Source organism: Kogia breviceps, chromosome 12, assembly GCF_026419965.1.
Source record: "Kogia breviceps isolate mKogBre1 chromosome 12, mKogBre1 haplotype 1, whole genome shotgun sequence".
Classification (NCBI taxonomy): Eukaryota; Metazoa; Chordata; class Mammalia; order Artiodactyla; family Physeteridae; genus Kogia; species Kogia breviceps.
In genome coordinates, this window is record NC_081321.1 from 44,800,525 (window position 1) to 44,818,371 (window position 17,847).

At 49.0% G+C, this 17,847-nt stretch overlaps 2 protein-coding genes across 44 annotated transcripts in view; both read right to left on the bottom strand.

The window, feature by feature from the left end:
• Nucleotides 1-1,705: 1,705 nt before the first annotated feature.
• STAC3 (SH3 and cysteine rich domain 3) lies at nt 1,706-7,951 on the bottom strand. Of its 3 annotated transcripts, XM_059080156.2 has the most exons (12): nt 7,748-7,951; nt 6,939-6,999; nt 6,416-6,674; nt 6,075-6,172; nt 5,788-5,860; nt 4,827-4,924; nt 3,392-3,458; nt 3,160-3,209; nt 2,778-2,863; nt 2,544-2,595; nt 2,317-2,454; nt 1,706-2,141 (listed from the first exon to the last, which is right to left on the bottom strand). In XM_059080156.2, exons 2-12 carry the CDS (start codon nt 6,996-6,998, stop codon nt 2,043-2,045), a joined length of 1,080 nt encoding a protein of 359 aa, XP_058936139.1. In that variant the 5' UTR covers nt 6,999; nt 7,748-7,951; the 3' UTR covers nt 1,706-2,042. The 3 variants fall into 3 exon arrangements, with proteins under 3 accessions (XP_058936139.1, XP_066865721.1, XP_066865720.1); XM_067009620.1 differs by lacking the exons at nt 5,788-5,860; nt 6,075-6,172; XM_067009619.1 differs by lacking the exons at nt 4,827-4,924; nt 5,788-5,860.
• Nucleotides 7,952-9,469: 1,518 nt separating this feature from the next.
• The window catches only part of R3HDM2 (R3H domain containing 2), a 157,168-nt gene continuing 148,790 nt past the window's right edge, over nt 9,470-17,847 (bottom strand). For all 41 annotated transcript variants that reach the window (XM_059080150.2, XM_059080147.2, XM_059080145.2 and 38 more), the window contains 5 exons: nt 14,602-14,771; nt 13,675-13,822; nt 12,376-12,473; nt 11,939-12,023; nt 9,470-11,035 (listed from right to left, as the gene is read on the bottom strand). In XM_059080150.2, coding sequence (XP_058936133.1) covers nt 10,695-11,035; nt 11,939-12,023; nt 12,376-12,473; nt 13,675-13,822; nt 14,602-14,771 — 842 coding nt within the window. In that variant the 3' untranslated portion in view covers nt 9,470-10,694. The remainder of the gene's footprint in view (nt 11,036-11,938; nt 12,024-12,375; nt 12,474-13,674; nt 13,823-14,601; nt 14,772-17,847) is intronic.

Consider the following 17,847-nt stretch of genomic DNA (forward strand, 5'->3'; position numbering starts at 1 on the left):
GTGTGACCAACGGGCTCAATTGCTATAACTGGGCCTTGTGTCCCCACCCCTGACACCCCAGCACCCTGCCTTCGAACTCGGCACAGTCAGCCTTCCCGCTCCTCCCGCCCTCCCTCTCTCGGGCCCTTTGCTTAATTTCCTATTAACTGCTGATAAATCCAATTAAACCGCCGCTCTAATTAGGGACAGCTGCCGGCTCCGGGAGAAGGGGGAGGAGGGTGCCCCCCGAGTGTAGGGGGAGAGAACAGCAGTTCTCTCTGCTTCTCGGTACCCCTACACCAGCACTGCCGCCCAATGAGCCAGTAAATTGCTTTTGCTTCAGCATTATGTGTGTGTGTGGCGCTCTTGAGGATCTTGGGGGGCTCTGGTTTTGAGTTCCTTTGATCGCTTGATGAAGAGTTGCGACCCAAGCCCCATCCGTCCCTGCCCCCCGCTTTGGTGGTAGGTGGATCCTGAGGAGGGATGGGGGCAAAGGTTTGATTTGTGTGCGGTGGTGGAGGGGGGCCTGCGATCTGCTATTCCAACCCAAGCGTGATTCGAGGGGGCTGCCTGAGCTTCCCTTTATGACCCCACCGCCGCCCCGAGGCATCCGGGACAGTCAAGGGCAAAGGGAACAGGAAACCGAACCAGGTTCTGAGGCGAGTCTTCTCGTGTGCTTCCCTACCCCCAACACACCTCAGCCTTCTGGAAGGAAGGGGGGCGCTCCCGTCCCGGGCCCTCCTCTTCCCCAGCCCAGCTGAGACTCTGCCCTCCCCCCTCCAGCAGCAGATGGTGCCCGGGCTCCCGCTGCCAACCTTGCTAGGCGGTGCCAACCTCAGGCCTGGCTGACAACCGGCAGAAGAGAAGAGGATCTCTTGACTGGCCAGGCTGACCCTCCCCCACCCTCCATCTAGCTCAAGACCCTCAGCCAGCCCCATTCCAGCGGCCACCCCAGGCTGCCGCTCACTGGTCCGCTCCCAGGTCCCTAAACTCCTCGTCTCCTTCAGCTCCCTTTTCTACACCTTCCCGCTCCCCGCCACCTGCCACCGCGACCTGGGCTGGCACATTTGCATATTTGCATATGTAAATGATATCATTTACATACGGCGCACTGCCGCGGGGGTCTCCGCTTGAGCTGCATAGCTGTCTGCCCCGCGCCCTCTCACTTGGTACCTGTCGCAAAGGGCTGGGGCGGGGGCCGCGCGGGAGGGGTTAGGCACCCCCGGTCTAGCTCGCTCAGTTCCCGGAGGACTTGAGGAAGTGTTGCCATGGAGACGGCACGCACCCCACCCCCTTCCAGGACCAGGGTCTCGGGCTTGGTGTCTCCGGTTCTCTCCTCTCCCCCCAGCCCCCCACCCCCGTCCCTCGCACTTCAACCGAGATCTTGCATCGCCCCCTGGCGGCCTAGCTCGGAACTGAGCCAGGTTCGGAAATACAAGGGGCTGCCCACGGCGAAATCACTAAGAGTTAGTGGGACCTACCCTGCTACCCGATCCTGCACCCAGCAGCAGGGGCGCGGGGGCCGTGACCCCAGTCCAGCTTCCCTTTCTTCATTGACGACAGAGGCCTTGCCGGGTGGACGCATCTGTCTCCCCACCTCGCACCAGCCTCGGCCCAGGTGGGTCTCGGGTTACCCGATGGTAGTGAGGGGAGAGCTGAGGAAGATTCGCCACCCCTTCCTAGGCCCTCTCTCCTCCCTCTCCCCTCGGCCCCCAGTGAAACATACTTTTCTAACTTTTGTCAAAACTTTAATTCGCAACATTCGATGGTTCGCCTCAATCCCCCCTCCCGTCTCCCTAGTGGAGACGCGCTCTTTTTCCAGATCCCAAAGGCTGGACCTGAGGGGTTGCGACTGGGGCTGCTCCGGGCACCAAGTATCCGACGCCCTCGGCGGGGGAGGGGGACGGGAACCAGTCCCTTCCCGGAAGCACCGTCACGTTCCGGCGGGTCTTCCCATCTCCCCAACCAACAGTATAGTTGCTTTCGCCCCTCTTCTCCCCAACCTCCACTGGGCCTGCCCAGAATGGGGTTTGGTTATCTCCCGCCAGCAGGCGTCTTCACGCCTAAATCTCCTCCAGGAAGTCGGTGGGAAACAGCCCCACCTTGCGGCCGGTGTAGACCTTGACGTAGCCACCGGCTTCATCTCCTTTCTGCACCACAATCTAAAGGATTAAGGGACGAGGGAGGAGAGGAGTCAAGAGAAAACAGTAGAAGAGCTGAGCAGGGGAGTCCAGAGTTATGGAGGCCCAATCTAGTCCCATTAATGGGTTAAGATCTGAAAGGAGTGTAGTTTGCAGAGAAGCCTCTGGGCCTGGGGTTGAGTTGGGGCTGCGCTACCTGGTCCTTCTTGAGAGTGATCTGCCCTATCTCGCGGTTCCCCACGAAGGATCTCGTTACGCGGTGCACATGCTCTCCAGACCGGACCCGAATGATGAAATTTGGAGGGAAAAACCCGACCTTCTCCCCTATTTTCCCCTAAAGGAGATGGTAGAGGTAATTAATCTCACAATCTCTGGTTCTAAACTCAACCCATGTCCCACCCGAGCCTCAGACATTTCTCTTACCCGCCACCACTCCTCATTGGAGTCATCAATAACTGTGATCTTCTCTCCAGGCCTGGGAGAGGAAGGAAGGGGCCTCTGAGATTTAGGGGCCTTACACATTCAGTCCCTTGGCTGTGCCCAGGTCCAGCCCCAAATAGGCTCCATGCCTGAGTCCCCTTTTCCTTTCCCATAGGGAGCTGGGCTCTCCCCTCTCCACTCCCAATACGCCACCACCCCAATCCTAAGGCGTCTCACGGGAAATCCAGATCGTCCTTCTCCAGGGCTTTGAATCGATAGAGAGCCACAAAGTAATGAGACTGCTGGAAGCCAGGCTGCTTGTGCTGGGGGTGAAAGGGGGTGATGAGTCTCAGGGCACCTCTGTCCCAGGAGGTGCAGGGGCAGGAGGCCAAGGCAGGGGTATTTTCTAGATACACTACATTCCACCTCTCTTTCATGTCCCTGAACTAAGAGGAATATGTTGGCTGTGTGTATGTGTGAGGTGGTGGAGAAGACAGGTTAATGATTGGAACCCATGGAATAAGTGTGAGTTTCTGCTGAGGCCATGAGTGGTGTTGAGTGGTGTCAGACCTGGGTTGGGGAGAGGACTGGGGTCCCCATAGGGAGAAAATATTCTCACTTTGTCATCAGGTGTCTTCTTTTCAGCTTTCTTATCCCCTTCAGGGTTTCCTGGAATGGGAAACACCGACAAATTGTCTCTGTCTTCTGGAATATAGCCTCAATCCCTTACCTTTCTGTTCCAGGGCCTCTTACCTCCAAACCTGGCATGCTCTTTGGCCCTCCATCTCCTGTGCCACAGCTGAGCCCTGACCCTTCCTCCATCTCTATGGATGGAGGTGGGTGTTACTCACCATCCTGGGGTTTGCCTTCCTGTGATCTGGCAGACTCTGGCTCCTCTTCCATCATGGCTGCTAGAGACTGGAGAGGGCACTAGAGTTAGGAAGATGCTGTCTTGGAAACCCATGCTTGCCCTGGCTCTCAAGTTAGGCCAGAGAACTAGAGAATAGGATCTCAGTGTTGGAAGGAGCCTTGAAAGAAGTATCTAGTCAACCACCTGCCTAATGCAGGGACTTCCTCTGAAACAACATGGCAGGTGACCACCACATTGTGCTTGAACGTACTTGACAGGAAGCTCACTACCTTGCAAAATCCATGTCCTTTACTATAATGTCTGCCCTTAAAAATACTATAGTGTGTAAGAGAAAAATGGGCAGCACAATTTTTAGAATTCCCTTAAGAGAATAGAACCTGAGTGGGCTAGCCTTTCTGGAAGCAGTCAGATCACACTGATAGTGCCTTATAAGTCATAGCTCACTCCAAGAAATCCCTAATTTGCACCCAACTTCCATATCAACTACTTTGAGGCCAGTTCTCTAGTTCTGTTTTTGTGCAGTTGGTTTTCTTTTTTTGATTCAAGAACAGTTAGGTATTTTTCCTTACACAATTTCGAATGATTAGTTCTTGGTCTGTCTTCTAGTCTGTAAGATTTTTGAATATATTATTCAGTGTATGAGTTTTCCCTCCTAGGTTTCCCACAAACTTAATGGGATATATCATTTATATCTTCATTTGTATCAGTGAGAAAAATGTCCATAGGTGAGGACTAAGGACTAAATCATGTCATAAAGCATCAGAAATCTCCCTCTAGTTGGAAACTCCCTAAAGGACCAGAATCCTTTGGGTGCTGTCATTCAACTAATTTTAGGAATCCATCTAACTGTAACCATTATCCACATTAGTCCATCCTTGTGGTCCAGAAAGATATAAGGATATGCTAACAAATTCCTTGCTGAACTGAATACGTCTATTGTATTACCAATCTAGTAACCTATTACAAAAGGAAATGAAGGTGCTCTTGGCCACAAGCTTTGTGCCTCAGTTTCCTCATCTACAGGATAAATGGGTCAGACCAGATTACTTTCATGAACCCTTGGCGGGGGGGGCTCTGGAATTCTCTGATTAGTTGGCATGACAAGCTTTCCTCTCCAAATCCAAAAGCATAGCTTTTCCTCTGTTGCCTGGCAATGCCAGGGCCCTGAGGCCTAGCCTTTAGTTAGTTATGGTGGTTTATCTGACAATTTCAGAAGGGAGTTCCTGGAGTAAACACATGCTATGGCAGGAGTTGTTAAACTGAGGCCTTTTAAAATTGCATGCAAAAATTTGTCTGTTGGGTTATGTGCAATTTTAGGGGAAGAGGATCCCTACTTCTGTCAGCTTTCCAGAGAGGAGACAGGACTTGCTCCATGGGGTCTCTAGAAGGCCTCAGTAGGAAAACTGGGTGCTCACATTTTTTTTATCTGCCTGTCCCTTCTTCCGTTCCTTGTTTGCCATGATCACCCCAGTGCGAAGGGTTTCAAACACAGGGTCATTGCGATTGGCAGCAGCTAGTTGGAATGGGAGAAGAAAGGAGACATTACTGGGGAGGCAGAAAAAGGCTTGGAGGAAAGAGAGACCTCCTAAGTAAGGGAGAGATGGGACTGAGTAGGTGCGTGTGTGTTCAGAATTAGGAAAGTGTCAGCTGGGTATACCTAGGGTCTTCAATTTATAAAGAGCTCTAAAGACATCACTGGAAATGTGATGGAGAAAAATATTTACCAGCGCTCCTTCCAGGCAGAGCATTATGTAATGTTGGAAAGACAACTCTGCTAACGAGTTGCTTGAGAGCTGGGGAATACTCCGAGTCACTATTTTCCTTTTAAGGAGAGTGGTCCTTTAACTCCTGGCTTTTGTTCCACTGAGTGGCATGTGCAAGCTGGGGTACTACCACCAGTGGGGTCTTCTTTCTCCATCCATGCTCCTCACAGAGTTCAGCCTCTCCTCCAAATAAATGTTGAGCAAATTGTCAACAAATATACTTTTAAGGGTTGCCAAATTATGAATCTGCCCAGGATGCCCACAGCTCTTGTCTGGCCCTGAGTCTGAACTTGTTAGAACTACGCTCTAACAAGGATGAGGACAGTCTGCTTCATGCTTAGAAATGGTTTTGCATACGAAGAGCAGAGTTTGAAGTCAGGCAGATGAAGGTTTCAGTCTTGGTTCTGTCTCTTTCTTACTGTGCTAAATCTTATCTCCCTCTGCTATAAGACAGGGGTATATTGATTCTGCATCCAAGATGGCTAAAATATTAGACTGAGCAAAAACCATGGGAAATAGAGTCTGTTTCAGAATTTGGCTTCCCAATCTGGAGATGGTGCTGAAACCATCTCTAGGCTTGCCCATTCCCTCAGGTCCCGTATGGGGCACTTACAGAGATCTTTGACACAAGCGTACTGCTGGTTGCTGTAGAGAGGGGAGCTATAGGCCCGATGGAAACCAGGGGGCTGTAGGATTGGAGGGGAGAAAGCATTAGAGATAACAAGGTAGGGCCCAGAACCCATCTCTCCCATGAGTATTCACCCCTTCTTGGAGTTAAGAGATGAGTTGAGGAAAAAAATGCAGGGAAATTGGTGGGATGATTTGAGGAGGGACTGGCAAGGAGGTAGCTGGCAACACGTCCCCTCCCTTCTACTTTCTTGCTCCCCAGAGCCTACTCACGATCTTGCCGAAGCATCTCTGCATCTCCACATAGGACTGACAGTGTTCGTGGATGTTAGTTTTGCAGTTCTTACAGCGAAGCCCAAATTTGTTGTTGACTTGGGAGATGGGAAGAACATCTGGGTGAGGTTCCTGATTTCCCTTCCCCTTTGTACCATTGCTGCTACTCTAGCTCTTAGGTCCTTTTTCTGTCTCGGACCCAACACTCTCAGTCTGTAATAGTATTTTCTTAAAGCCAGATCTTACCACAGCCTGCCTGATATACACATACTCCTTTCCTAAACCCTTTCCCCCACCCCCTGCCTTCGACATCACACTCTCCACTTCCCTTCATGACTCACGCACAATCATCCGGGCACAGACATCACAGAACTTGAGCTTCTTGAAGAAATGATCTTTGAATTTGTGGGGCTTATCATTAACAAGCTTAGGAGGTTCTGGGAGTGGCTCCTCCTCCTCTTCTTCCTCCTCTTCCTCATAGATGTAGTAGATGGGCCCACCCCCAGCTCCTGCCTCCCCATTGGCCTGGGGCTCTGGGGGAAGCTCCATCTCCTTTGTCCCTGTAGACTCCTTCCTGAACAATTGCTTCAGCCGCTGTAGCTGAGGGAGGGAGTGAAGGAGACCCAATATTAAAAGAACTGTCTTGCTTTCCAGAGTAGGTAAGGCTGAAGCTAACTATACATTTTTCTAGCCTGGGGCAAGGGGCACACCCCAGGATTAGGGGGTATCAGGGGATTCGGGTGCTAGCTAGCATTTTAACAATAAATGAGTCATATACAAGTGAGATCGATTCAATTACTTTTCTTCAAGGGCTGCAGTGCTTTCCCGGCTCCCCCCACCCAGGGGTCAGAAGCCCAGACTCACCCCACTTTGCCGAGTCTCTGCTGGGAAGGAGGAGGACTCCAGCACCTCCTTTTCTGTCATCCTGCAAGAGGTTGGACCCCACTGTGAAATCTAATCCCTGACTGCCATTCTTCCCTCCCATATTCCTGTCCCTTGCAGTGGGGTGGTCCTTGAAGGGGAGGCTTTGGGAGAAATTTGGTTAAACGGAGATCCTTCCATAGGGCTTATGAGCAGAAAGATTCCATGCAAGTCCAGAGAAAAGCCCAACCGACTAAAGACCTTCCCAACCAGTTCCTCAAACCAATAACCATTCTTCTACCCTGAAGGGCAACCCCAGAGCTTACAGCCCCAAAACAGTGCACAAGGTTGTGTGGTTTAGGGATTTTCCTACAGGTACTTAGTTTCTCTTGGGAATCTGTGGGCAACAGAAATGTGACACACACCTTCCCAGATCCCCTTTCAAGAGGTTTAATGTGTGTGTCCATAAGCATGCGTGGAGGGATGGGCTGGGGACATTTGTTCTTCTCTACCTCTCTCTTGAGCCCTGGGGGCCCAGTGCCTAGTTCCCAGCCTGCCTCACGCCTCAGCTATTTTAAGTTTTCAGAGTAATATGAGCCTTTCCTTCCCTTACTACTCCATTCTCCTGATCCCACCCCCACCCCACCCTCTAATCCTAGCTCTTGTCCTGGAGTAGAATAATAATAATTTCACTCCTAAAACCCAAACTACTCACAGACAAGCAGAGAAATGAAGAAGCTGAATAGACTATGGATTGGGGAAGCTTGGGTGAGCAGTCCTGGAAATGGAAAGAGGATGAAGAGGCAACTTACGTTTGGAATTCCCTAAGTCAGTCCACAGCCTATGGAGGAAAGAGGGAGCCCCTGGGATCTTGACGGTGGTGCTGGGGGAGGGCTGGTCTTCTTCCTTGGGGGCTAAGCCCCCCCAGTACTCTCTGTACTCACACCAGCTACCCAGACGGTGTTTGTAGACCTCCTAGCCTCTCGCCTTGGTGTCAGAGCTGAAATGACAGGGCTGGAGGAAAGTGGACAGCTGAGCGACAACAGCTGACACAGAGAAATTGGACACGGGGAGGGCTGGACCCTAACTCCTCCCATCCCCCCAGAGCTGCTGTTGCCTGGTTTTTCATCTATGGTGTGGTCAGAACTGGCTAAATTCAGGAAGGGACATGCCGCATACTCATATGGGTGATTTTTTTTTTTTTTTTGGTCACACTCTGTGTGTGTGGCTTGTGGGATCTTAGTTCCCCGTCCAGGGATCGAACCTGGGCCCTCGGCAGTGAAAGCGCGGAGTCCTAACCACGGGATCACCAGGGAATTCCTTCATGTGGGTGATTTTAAATGACTAAAGGTGAAGATGAATTATAAACAGGCTTCTCCATTTATTCCCAACGTACAAACACCTCTCCAATTCTACCCTCCCTGGTTCTACTTTAGGAACTAGCCTTCGACTTCTCAGCCACCATCTTCTTGTGGCCATGTTTTTTTTTTTTTTACCCTCAAGCATCGATCTAGCCTCCAATCTTTAGGAAGGAAAGGGCTTGGAAACTGGTGAAGAAAGGAACATTTGAATTTTCAGAGCTCTCCTATCAGCCAAACTAGATTGCTTTCTTATCCATGGGTAGTTAGAAGGGTAACTTGCTGCTATCCTGTAAGGGAGTGAAGAACATGTAGTACTGCTTTGTTCCCTCCAGCTGCCCCCAGAGATATCTTTCCCCTATTCCTCTAAAATCTTGTCCACGGGGTGAAAGGAATTCTAAGAGCTATTAAAAAAAGCCAGGCTGGGACTTCCATCTGAGGGGTTCTGGGGGAGTGAGGGTCTAATGATCACGTAGAGATTGTTTTGTTAATATTGGACAGAAGGCAATAGCTGTCACACATGGAGTTTTTATCATCTGTAAGTAATGCCCCCTTTCCCATGGGAACTGCAGACTCTTGGAGGTAGGATGGCCAAGCCTCAAGCTTCCTTTATCATTCTGATTCCCTGATTCCATCTCTTTCCTCTGATGCATATGATCTGATGGGTCAATGAGGTATCTGGCATTCTTATCTCACAGGGATGCAGCCTTTTCCTAGTCTGAGCTGTGACATGGCTGAAAAAGAAGATACTCCCATCTCAGAGCAGAGCAATTTGGAGGTGGTAATGTCATGCTGCTTTATCCCTTGTATCTGTAAGAAGTAAAGGATTATGTTGGAGGTTGGGCCAGACAAGCTTCAGAGGAGGCTGGCTAGAGAGATACTGCTATCCAGACACAAGGTATTTCTAGGGCAATGTGCTATGTCATTTCTGCCTACTGTTTTTTTTCTCTCTTTAAGGGGTGGGTGACATTGAAAAGGGGCTGCTGGATGGTTTTGGGTCAACAGGCTCTTTAATGGCCCTCGTCTGACAGGCTGCACAACAGGGCTAGCTTTGGGAAAATAGAGGAAAGCTCTATTATCTTACAGGAAGTGACTTCTGCTCTTCACCTTTCTTCAGTTGCACAGGACAGGGACTGCTAAACACACCTGGATAGTATGACATCTTGGCACAGCAAGTTCAATTGATGTAGCTTTTATTGTAAGAAACATGCAGTTCTGTTCCTGCCAGGTAGAACCCAATCCTCTGGCTTTGGGATTAAAGAAAGGCCCAAGTTCTCCATCCCTGAAGAGTTCTCAGAATATGAGATGGACAGGTATGAAGCAAGCATCTCGACACAGTTTTGGACGTCACTCACACTCCTCTGGCTTAGCTACCAGGGCCCTAAATGAGTATCACAGAATTAACAGGGTGGAAGGAACCTCTGAGGTCGCCTAGTCAGTCCAAGTCTCTTATTTTACTGGTTAAGAACTCAGAGATCCAGAGTTGAGAGTGATGTGCTTGATAAACCACAGTTAGTGACAGAGTCCCATTACAGACCCAGCCATCTATCAGAATTATTTGTAAGGAGTAGGACAGGATGCAGGGAATAGTGTTAGGAAGATATGTGTGCATATGCCAGAGAAAGCCATCCCAGCCTGCATCAAATCCCTCCGACCCCGCCCACACCAGGGTGGCAACAGAAAACGGACTGATGTCCAGTGACAGATTTTTTTTTTTATATTTAAAAACAAAATCAACCCCCCCCTGAAGAACCCCCCAACAAACAAAAAATCAGATTAAATAAAATTTACAGTGAATATACCCAGCAAACATCTGTATGTGCAATTAAATACTGTGTCTGTTACTGCAGCACAAACCTCAAACAAACAATATACAAGTGTTCTGGGGGGTGGAGGGAGGCCCAAGTTTTAACTCTGTGGGGTCTGGGGAGATAAGATGGGGTGGGAGAAAAGGGAAATCAATTTCATTTTTCTTAATTCTGTCCATATAAATATATTCATAAAGACCAAAAAAGAAAAGGGAGCTTGGGATGGTAAGGAAATAGGAGAACATGGGAGTGTGGGACCCTCCCAATTCTACCTGACCAAAAAATATGAAAGAATTAATTTCATGGTGAGAGAAGAGATAAAAAATCATAGAAGAGGATGGGAAAGAGAGGGAAGCAGACATGGGGCCAACCAGGGAAAAAGAGGGACCCTTGGCAGGGGAGTGAGAAAAGAGTCCAGGGCCAGTGTGAGTGTCTGTCTGTTTCCATCTTCATCCCTACTGTCTTAGGCTCCAGTTTAGTGTCTGTCTGTGAACCTTACCTTACCTTCTGCCTCTGTCTGTGGTCTGACAGGACCCCTTGACCCCCTCTACCCTGCCCCACCCCTGCCATGCTGGTCCCTTCTTCTCCTCCATTTATTGGGAGCTGGCTCGCTCCAGGATCCTCAGGTCATAGTTCTTTTTGGCCACTCGAAGTTTGAAGCGACTCACAGAGTTGTTGAGGCGAAGGGAGGCATTTTGGGCAGCCAGAGGGCTGGGGAACACAGCCACGATGGTGTACAAGGCAGCGAGGTCCGAGTGGCGGCCATTCTCAGCAGTCCCACCGTTGTCCCCCACACCCCCACCAGGCAGCCCCTGAGCATCCTTGAGCCACTGGATCTTGGCGCCGGACATGGCAAGCTGCGTGAAGAGTTTGTCCGCCTCGGTACGGGTGATGCCCTCAGGGAGATCTGTCACCTCCAGCACCCGTCCCAGGACTGGAAGGGGAGGAGACAGGACCATGGTTGTAAGAGGTATAGAGTAGGAAGGACTGGCCAGCAGCCCAGCAGAGGAGTATCCAGCTGACCAAGTCTGTATACAATGTCCTCAAAAGCCCAGCCTTTCTCACTTAGCCCTTTCCTCCCTCCCCAAGTCAATCCAACTCCCTACCATCCAAACTCTGATCAGGGCAACTAGGAGACACAAAGGAACCTTTCTCTTCTCCTAGCCTAGAGATGTAGGCAAGAGGAGACTGGGAATCAGAATCCCAGATTTAAAATCTGGAAACCTATACCTCAGTTCTCTCACAGAGTGCAATTACTGTGATGGAAGTGTGGCTTTTGGTTATGTTCTTTCACGAAGTTAATAGCTCAGTCTGAAATATGTTCCATTCCCTTCCCAGAGGCTGGCCCAGGTAGATTCCTCTTTCTTATCATCTAGGGAAGTCAGTTTCCCTTCCTTTCCTTGTTTAGCAAACTGCTTCAGTAGGCGAAACCCCAAGAGATCTTGTTATGCCTAGTACGGAAGGCCTGCAGGAGGAGAGTTACTCCCCCATATTCTCTTATCAAACCTCTCCTAAACTGGGTCTAGAACTACCAAAGGTAGACATTCTAGATCAGGGTCAGGACCACTTCCACAAGACTGTCTGTTAATAGCAGGCTCAACAAGCCCCATCATTGTGTTAGTCCCAATTTTCACCCTCATCTTCCTTACGACTTGGAATGGCTTGGTAAGGAGGACTGAGACACCTCACTTCTCCAGCTTCTTCTTGCTCTTGAGTACAAAAAGGTCCTCTTTTTGACTCCCCACCCTAAGCTGGCTTTTCTCACCATCCTGGGCTGGTAATGCAAAGCTGGAGCGGTAAGCACCTTCTTTTGGGGATTCACCATCCTGTCACTCACCAACGTCTGTTGTCCCCAGGTCAGTGGAGGCAGATTTGAGTGCTTGTCTCTTGCTCCGGTTTCCATGCTTCAATCCACTCTGTCCCTTCAACATTCGAAAGATAACTCTCATTCCAGGTAAACAATGACTGCCTTACATCCCAGTCTGTCTGAGAGATTAAGAAGCAGTACCCAACCCTGAGGACCCCATCCCACCAAGCAGTCAGATTGGCCAGAGAGTGGCCACTGAGAATCAAAGAGCCTCTCCCTCTTGGCACTGGGGAAGAAGGGGTGAGAGGAATGAGTACAGGAGTGGGGTAAAGGCTCTTCCCACTTAGTCCATTCTCTCTGTGTTGTCTGTCTTGTCCACCCACTAGCTGAGGTGGATGGCTCAGAAGCAGGGGCCTGGATGAGAAGGGGACTTTGATGGCCCTAAGGCTGATGGGAGACACCCTTACCTGGTGCACCGTGTAAGTTGACTGGCCATGGAGCAAGGGAGGGCAGATGGACAGATTGTACTGTAATGGCTGGCCCAAGAGGGAGTAGTGACCATCACCTAGGGAGGAAGAGCAGACGGTTTTCTGGGAGTTTGAACTACATGGTATGACTTTTATGAGACTTCATGGGGCTTTGGAGACGAACAGCAACAATGCATACTATTCCTACTTTTTCTATGATAGGAGTGCCCATGTCACTGATTTAAGAGTTGTCTCTCTTCCTAAACCCCTTGGCTCTCAGCTGTATCTCAGACAAAAGGGGTTATTAGGTTCCTTCACCTCTGAAGAAGGGCTCTGTCCATTGAAGACAAAAGGCCCTGGAGGAAACCTACAGACCCTTATGACTGTCTTTATTTCTCATATAGTTTCTTCTTACCTTAAACCCAGGGCTCAAGTTTCTGACTCACATGAGAGGCAATACAATGCCGTGGACAAGAACACAGACTTACAGCCAGACTGCCTAGGTTCAAATCCTGGCTCTGTTACTGAAAATGGGATGTTGGGTATGTTTTCCTCTCATTAGCACTGCTGAGGTTAAATGACTATAAGATACTTATAGCACCTATAAAGTTAAGTACTTATAAGTAAAGCACTTATAGCAATGCTTGATACATATTAAGTACCATGTGTTACCTATTATTGGTGATAAATACTATATTTCAGAGCACTTTTAAGTTTTAAACCATATTTTCACCTTATTTTTATACTGCTTTTGATAGCCAAGGCAGAAAGCAGATAAGATTATTTCCGTCTTATGTGTGATTAACCTCATTTTATATATTAGGAAACTGAGGTCCCATTTTAAGTTTAAGTAACATGTTCAACATCACAAAGCTAGTTAGTTGTAGAACTAGAATTTGAACCCAAGTCTTTTAACTCAAATCCAGTATTCCCTCTTCTAAAACCATAATGTTTCTGACACATACTGTTTCTGACACCACCCCATATTCCCAACCCTCAGACTCAGTACTGATGGATTAAACTCTTTGTTATTCATTAGAAAGTTCAGTGAACTTTTCCCTGGCTCATAGTCACCAGGGACTTGGAAGTAAATACTAAATATCTAACGGAGATCTAGAGTAAATTAACTATGGGCAGCACTAAAGAGGGGCAGGTGTCTTTAGCCTAAACAGGGCCAGAGTTGGATGACCAGCCACACCGCTTCCCTGCCTGTTGCTGCCCTCTCGATCTTGGGAATGGGATGGGAATGGGATGTGAATGGTGAATTTGGCAGCAACAAGCCCTTATCTAACCCCTTACCCTGTGCTGGACCCCCAGGACGGGGGAACTGTGTGAGGACAGGAAGGGGACTGAGTCCTGTGCAGACGTTGCTGAGGCTGGTGACAGGAGAGGGTGCTGGAGACTGAGTAGGAGATGTGACGGGGCTGCTGCTCATTTGTGTGCTGGCCTGTGGGAGAGAGAGAAGTACACATCACACATACACCAAACATTACCCTCTGGATATTCCTATGTCTTGGCTTAAAAGTCACACCTCTCAGGAAACTTCTCTTGCTGAACTCTGTCAAAGTCAGACTGCTCCTTCAAACTAGACCCTGAGTCCCTAATTAGTTTGTATTATTATTATTTTAAAATTTATTTTATTTTTGGCTGCGTTGGGTCTTCACTGCTGCGCATGGGCTTTCTCTAGTTGCGGTGAGCGGGGGCTACTCTTCATTGCAGTGTGCAGGCTTCTCATTGCGGTGGCTTCTCTTGTTGTGGAGTACGGGCTCTAGGCATGTGGGCTTCAGGAATTGTGGCACGTGTGCTCCGTAGTTGTGGCTCACGGGCTCTAGAGCGCAGACTCAGTAGTTGTGGCGCACAGACTTAGCTGCTCCGCGTCATGTGGGATCTTCTTGGACCAGGGCTCGAACCCATGTCCCCTGCAGTGGCAGGCAGATTCTTAACCACTGCAACACCAGGGAAGCCCAGTTTGTATTATTTTAATATCCACTTTTTGACATACTGTTTTAAGTATTCCCTTAGCATTTGCAAGCAAGTGTCCCATCTGCCACCTTAAATCTTAGGTTCCTTGAAAGAAGATGCTCTCCTCTATTTCTTGTGTTTCTTCACGAAAAGTGCCCAGGGAAAGACAAGTAACAGAGGTTGCTCGGTCAATGGCAAAGATTACTTCCTGAGAACAATCTGGTTACCTCCCTGCTAAGACAAAGCTGGGTTGCAGGGACTCACCTGGGGGCTACTGTCAGGACTGTACAGGTCTCCAGGTTTCTGCCCACGCTGGTCCATGCTGTAATATTTACAGTGACTCCACTGGACCATGGATGGGTTCTGGGGGGGCTGGGGTCCATTAGGGACATTCAGCTGCATGACCACCACACCTGGTCCAGAAGGTGACACTCCTGGGTGGCAGGAAAAAAGCAGTTGGTTGTGGATTCAAACTACATTTTAGTCCTGTCAGCTAACACCTAGGTAGGAAAGCCAGTAAGCAAATCCACCTACTGGCGTCAGGGTCACTTAAACTGTGTCCTGCCAGGAATCTGAGATAGTTGCTGATTTGGTCTCTGACTCTCTCAGACCAGTGGAAACTTCGAACCAGTGGAAGTTTGAGTGGAAGATGCCAATGCCCTCGTGGCCTTCACCTGGTGAGGGGTACTTTGGTATACTTGGCAGAAAACTACTTCATTTCTGTCAAAGTTGGGTATTACCAAATACCCAGGTCAGACTGCTCAAATGTCTGGGCATGGTACAGGTCCCAGTTTGGGGCTTGGGCCAGGGCTGCAGGCACGTGCAGGCTTTTCTGGTAATGGCTGCAGATAAGTCAGAGATCTCTGGTTGTTCTGGAGAAGATAAATGTGCATAGCTTCACTAAGCCAGATCCAGGATATAATTCTCGGGCAAGGGTTGGGTGAACTGAGAACATTTCAAGTAGAGGGAATGGCATAGAGATGTATGTCATACTCAGGAAATTACAAATAATCCAAGGTGCTAAGGCACAGGGGCTATGTAGGGGAAGTAGTAGGAGATGAGATACATTTATTCATTTATTCAACAAACATTTACTGAACATTTGTCTATGTGCCAGTTCCTATGCTGGGCACTGGGTATACAAAACAAAGAAACAAACAAAGAAGACTGGTCTCTACCCCCATGGAATGAACAGTCTATTAGGGAGTCGGACATTAAACAAATAGCTGGTGTCAGAGTTTGAAGCACATTCTGGTAAGGGTTGTATCCCATAGGTGTTGGGAACAGGACTTGTGTTTCAGAGAGCTAACCCAAGTGGCTGATGTAAGATGGCTGAAGGGAGGGAGAGACTAGTGACCAGAAGATTAGTTAGAAGGCTCCTGAAACAGAACAAAGTGATTATGAATTAGAGCAGTGACAGCAGGAATGGAGTGGGAGGGTGAGACTCTCTGAAGGTTTTACTGACAGGTTCAAGGTGACTAGTCGACTGTATGCAGCCCTGAGGTTTTAGCCCAGGCAACCATGGATATACTCGTACCCTCTCACAGTCTGGGGGAAGGAAAGGGCTCAATGAGGAGGAACATTAAGTCCTGAATCATCCTCATGGTGAAAAGCAAGGTAAGGGGTCAGGGAGAAGCAGTCTGATAGACAGTTCCTGCTGGGAGAGATGAACAGGAGCTCTGCTTCCCCACGGGGGACTGTCCAGCATGAGGCTTTGCTCTTGACCCCCCAGACTATATTTCTATGGATGGAGAGGCTGAGTTCATGTGTGTGTGTGGTGTTAGAGAAATGGGACTGAGGGTCGCTAGCTCGAAAACCTGCTGCAATGCTGCTGTCTTCATGGCTCAGTGCTCTGGGGCTACCACTGCTGCCACCATCGCACTGCTTCCTGTGATGGGAAATGTTGCAGCCTCTGCCCTGGGCACCAGTCATGCTGGGAAGTGAGCGTGATTGCTTTTCTCAGGTAGCATCAGTCAAAGGAAAGGAAAAGAAACAGTGGGAGGTCTGAGAGAACAGCTCAGGAGACACAGCATCTGTTGTACCCTATTCCCCAGTTTGTGCTCACCCCCATCCTCTAGGGCTCATACAATCAGAGAGCACAAATACTCAGCGACAGCCTCGACAGGCTCACCTCTCCCCTTCCCCTGCCAAAGGGGACAGGGTATTCATCAGCATGGCTTGTAAAAGGGCCACAGGAAAATTGTACAGTTGTGAAGTGTCATGCATTTAACAACTCCCCCTTTACTGTAGCTGCTCTGGGCATTGTATTTCCCCACCCTAAGAGCTGCACCTGCTCCGATGTTCTTTACCCACAAAACTGCAACTCACCTTATTCAGACACCTCAGTGCTACCTGAGGGGGCCAATGTAAAAATAATCAAATCTATAGCTTTTCTGGAAGGCAGCTTATAACCTGAGCCTATTGCCCTGGGCCAGGAAAAGGTAGAGGATGTGTGAGTATGTAGGGTGTGGGCATAAGCAAGGCAATAGAAGCTCTTTCTAATACCAACATGTAGCCATAAGGAGCTATTAGGGGGCTAAAGTGGAGGGGGAAAGAGAACAAAGTCCTCATATTATTTTCTCTGATCACAACAAAAACAAAGGCAGGGTTCTCAGTTGAAGCCTCATTCCTGAGCTCCTCCCCTCACTGAGTCCTCTCCCGCTGGCCTGGAGTGTTGTACCTTCACTCAGCTGAGGACAGAGAGCACTACTCTGCTGATGAGATGACTTTTATGCTTCTCTTCCTCAAGCCAGAAGCTGGTGGCATCCATTAGCAGCTGAACTGTGGTTACTTCTTAATGCACGTGGCAAACCCCCCCCCAAATCCCCCAAAACAAAAACCCCCCACGGCACTGCCCAGTGACAGCGCTTCCACATAATCACGTTGGGGGAAGGAGCCTGGGTTGGAGTGGGAAGGGGGAGAAGGGAGTTGAATAAGGAAATTAGTTTCAGCTTGAAAGCTCTGAAAGGAGAGGGAACGTGTGAATGGCTTTTTAAGTGGCATCATTAAACCTGGGCAGAAAGGTGGATTGGGCAGAGCAAACCGCATAAATATAAACAGATGACATTTATGTCTGGAAGAATTGCTTTTGTTTAGTGTTTTTTTTTAAATCGCTGAGGTAGAAAACTCTGGAAAGGAATGTCCAGAGAAATAAAATCCCACAGGCATCTTTCCCAAATTACAAGATAGAATCCTATAGTATCTTCGTAGTTTTCCATTTTTTTGGTGGGGGAGAGGGTTATCTTCAGGGAGTGGGTATTGAAAAGAGTTAGTCTCAGCTTTGGAAAGCCCTCAGCTACAAAATGAGTCAGTAAGTAGGTGAGAAGCTATTTCTGTATGTACCTCACTCTGGCCGTGCTGCTGTGTCACTGTGAGTTGAGAGTCTGTGCATAGGTTTCACTGCCATTTCATGTCTGTGTGCCTCTTCCCCAGACAAGCATCCCTGTAGAAACCTCAAGGGACCTGCAAGTCACTATTTTAGTGGGAAGAAAAGTATTTCCTGAGGTTATG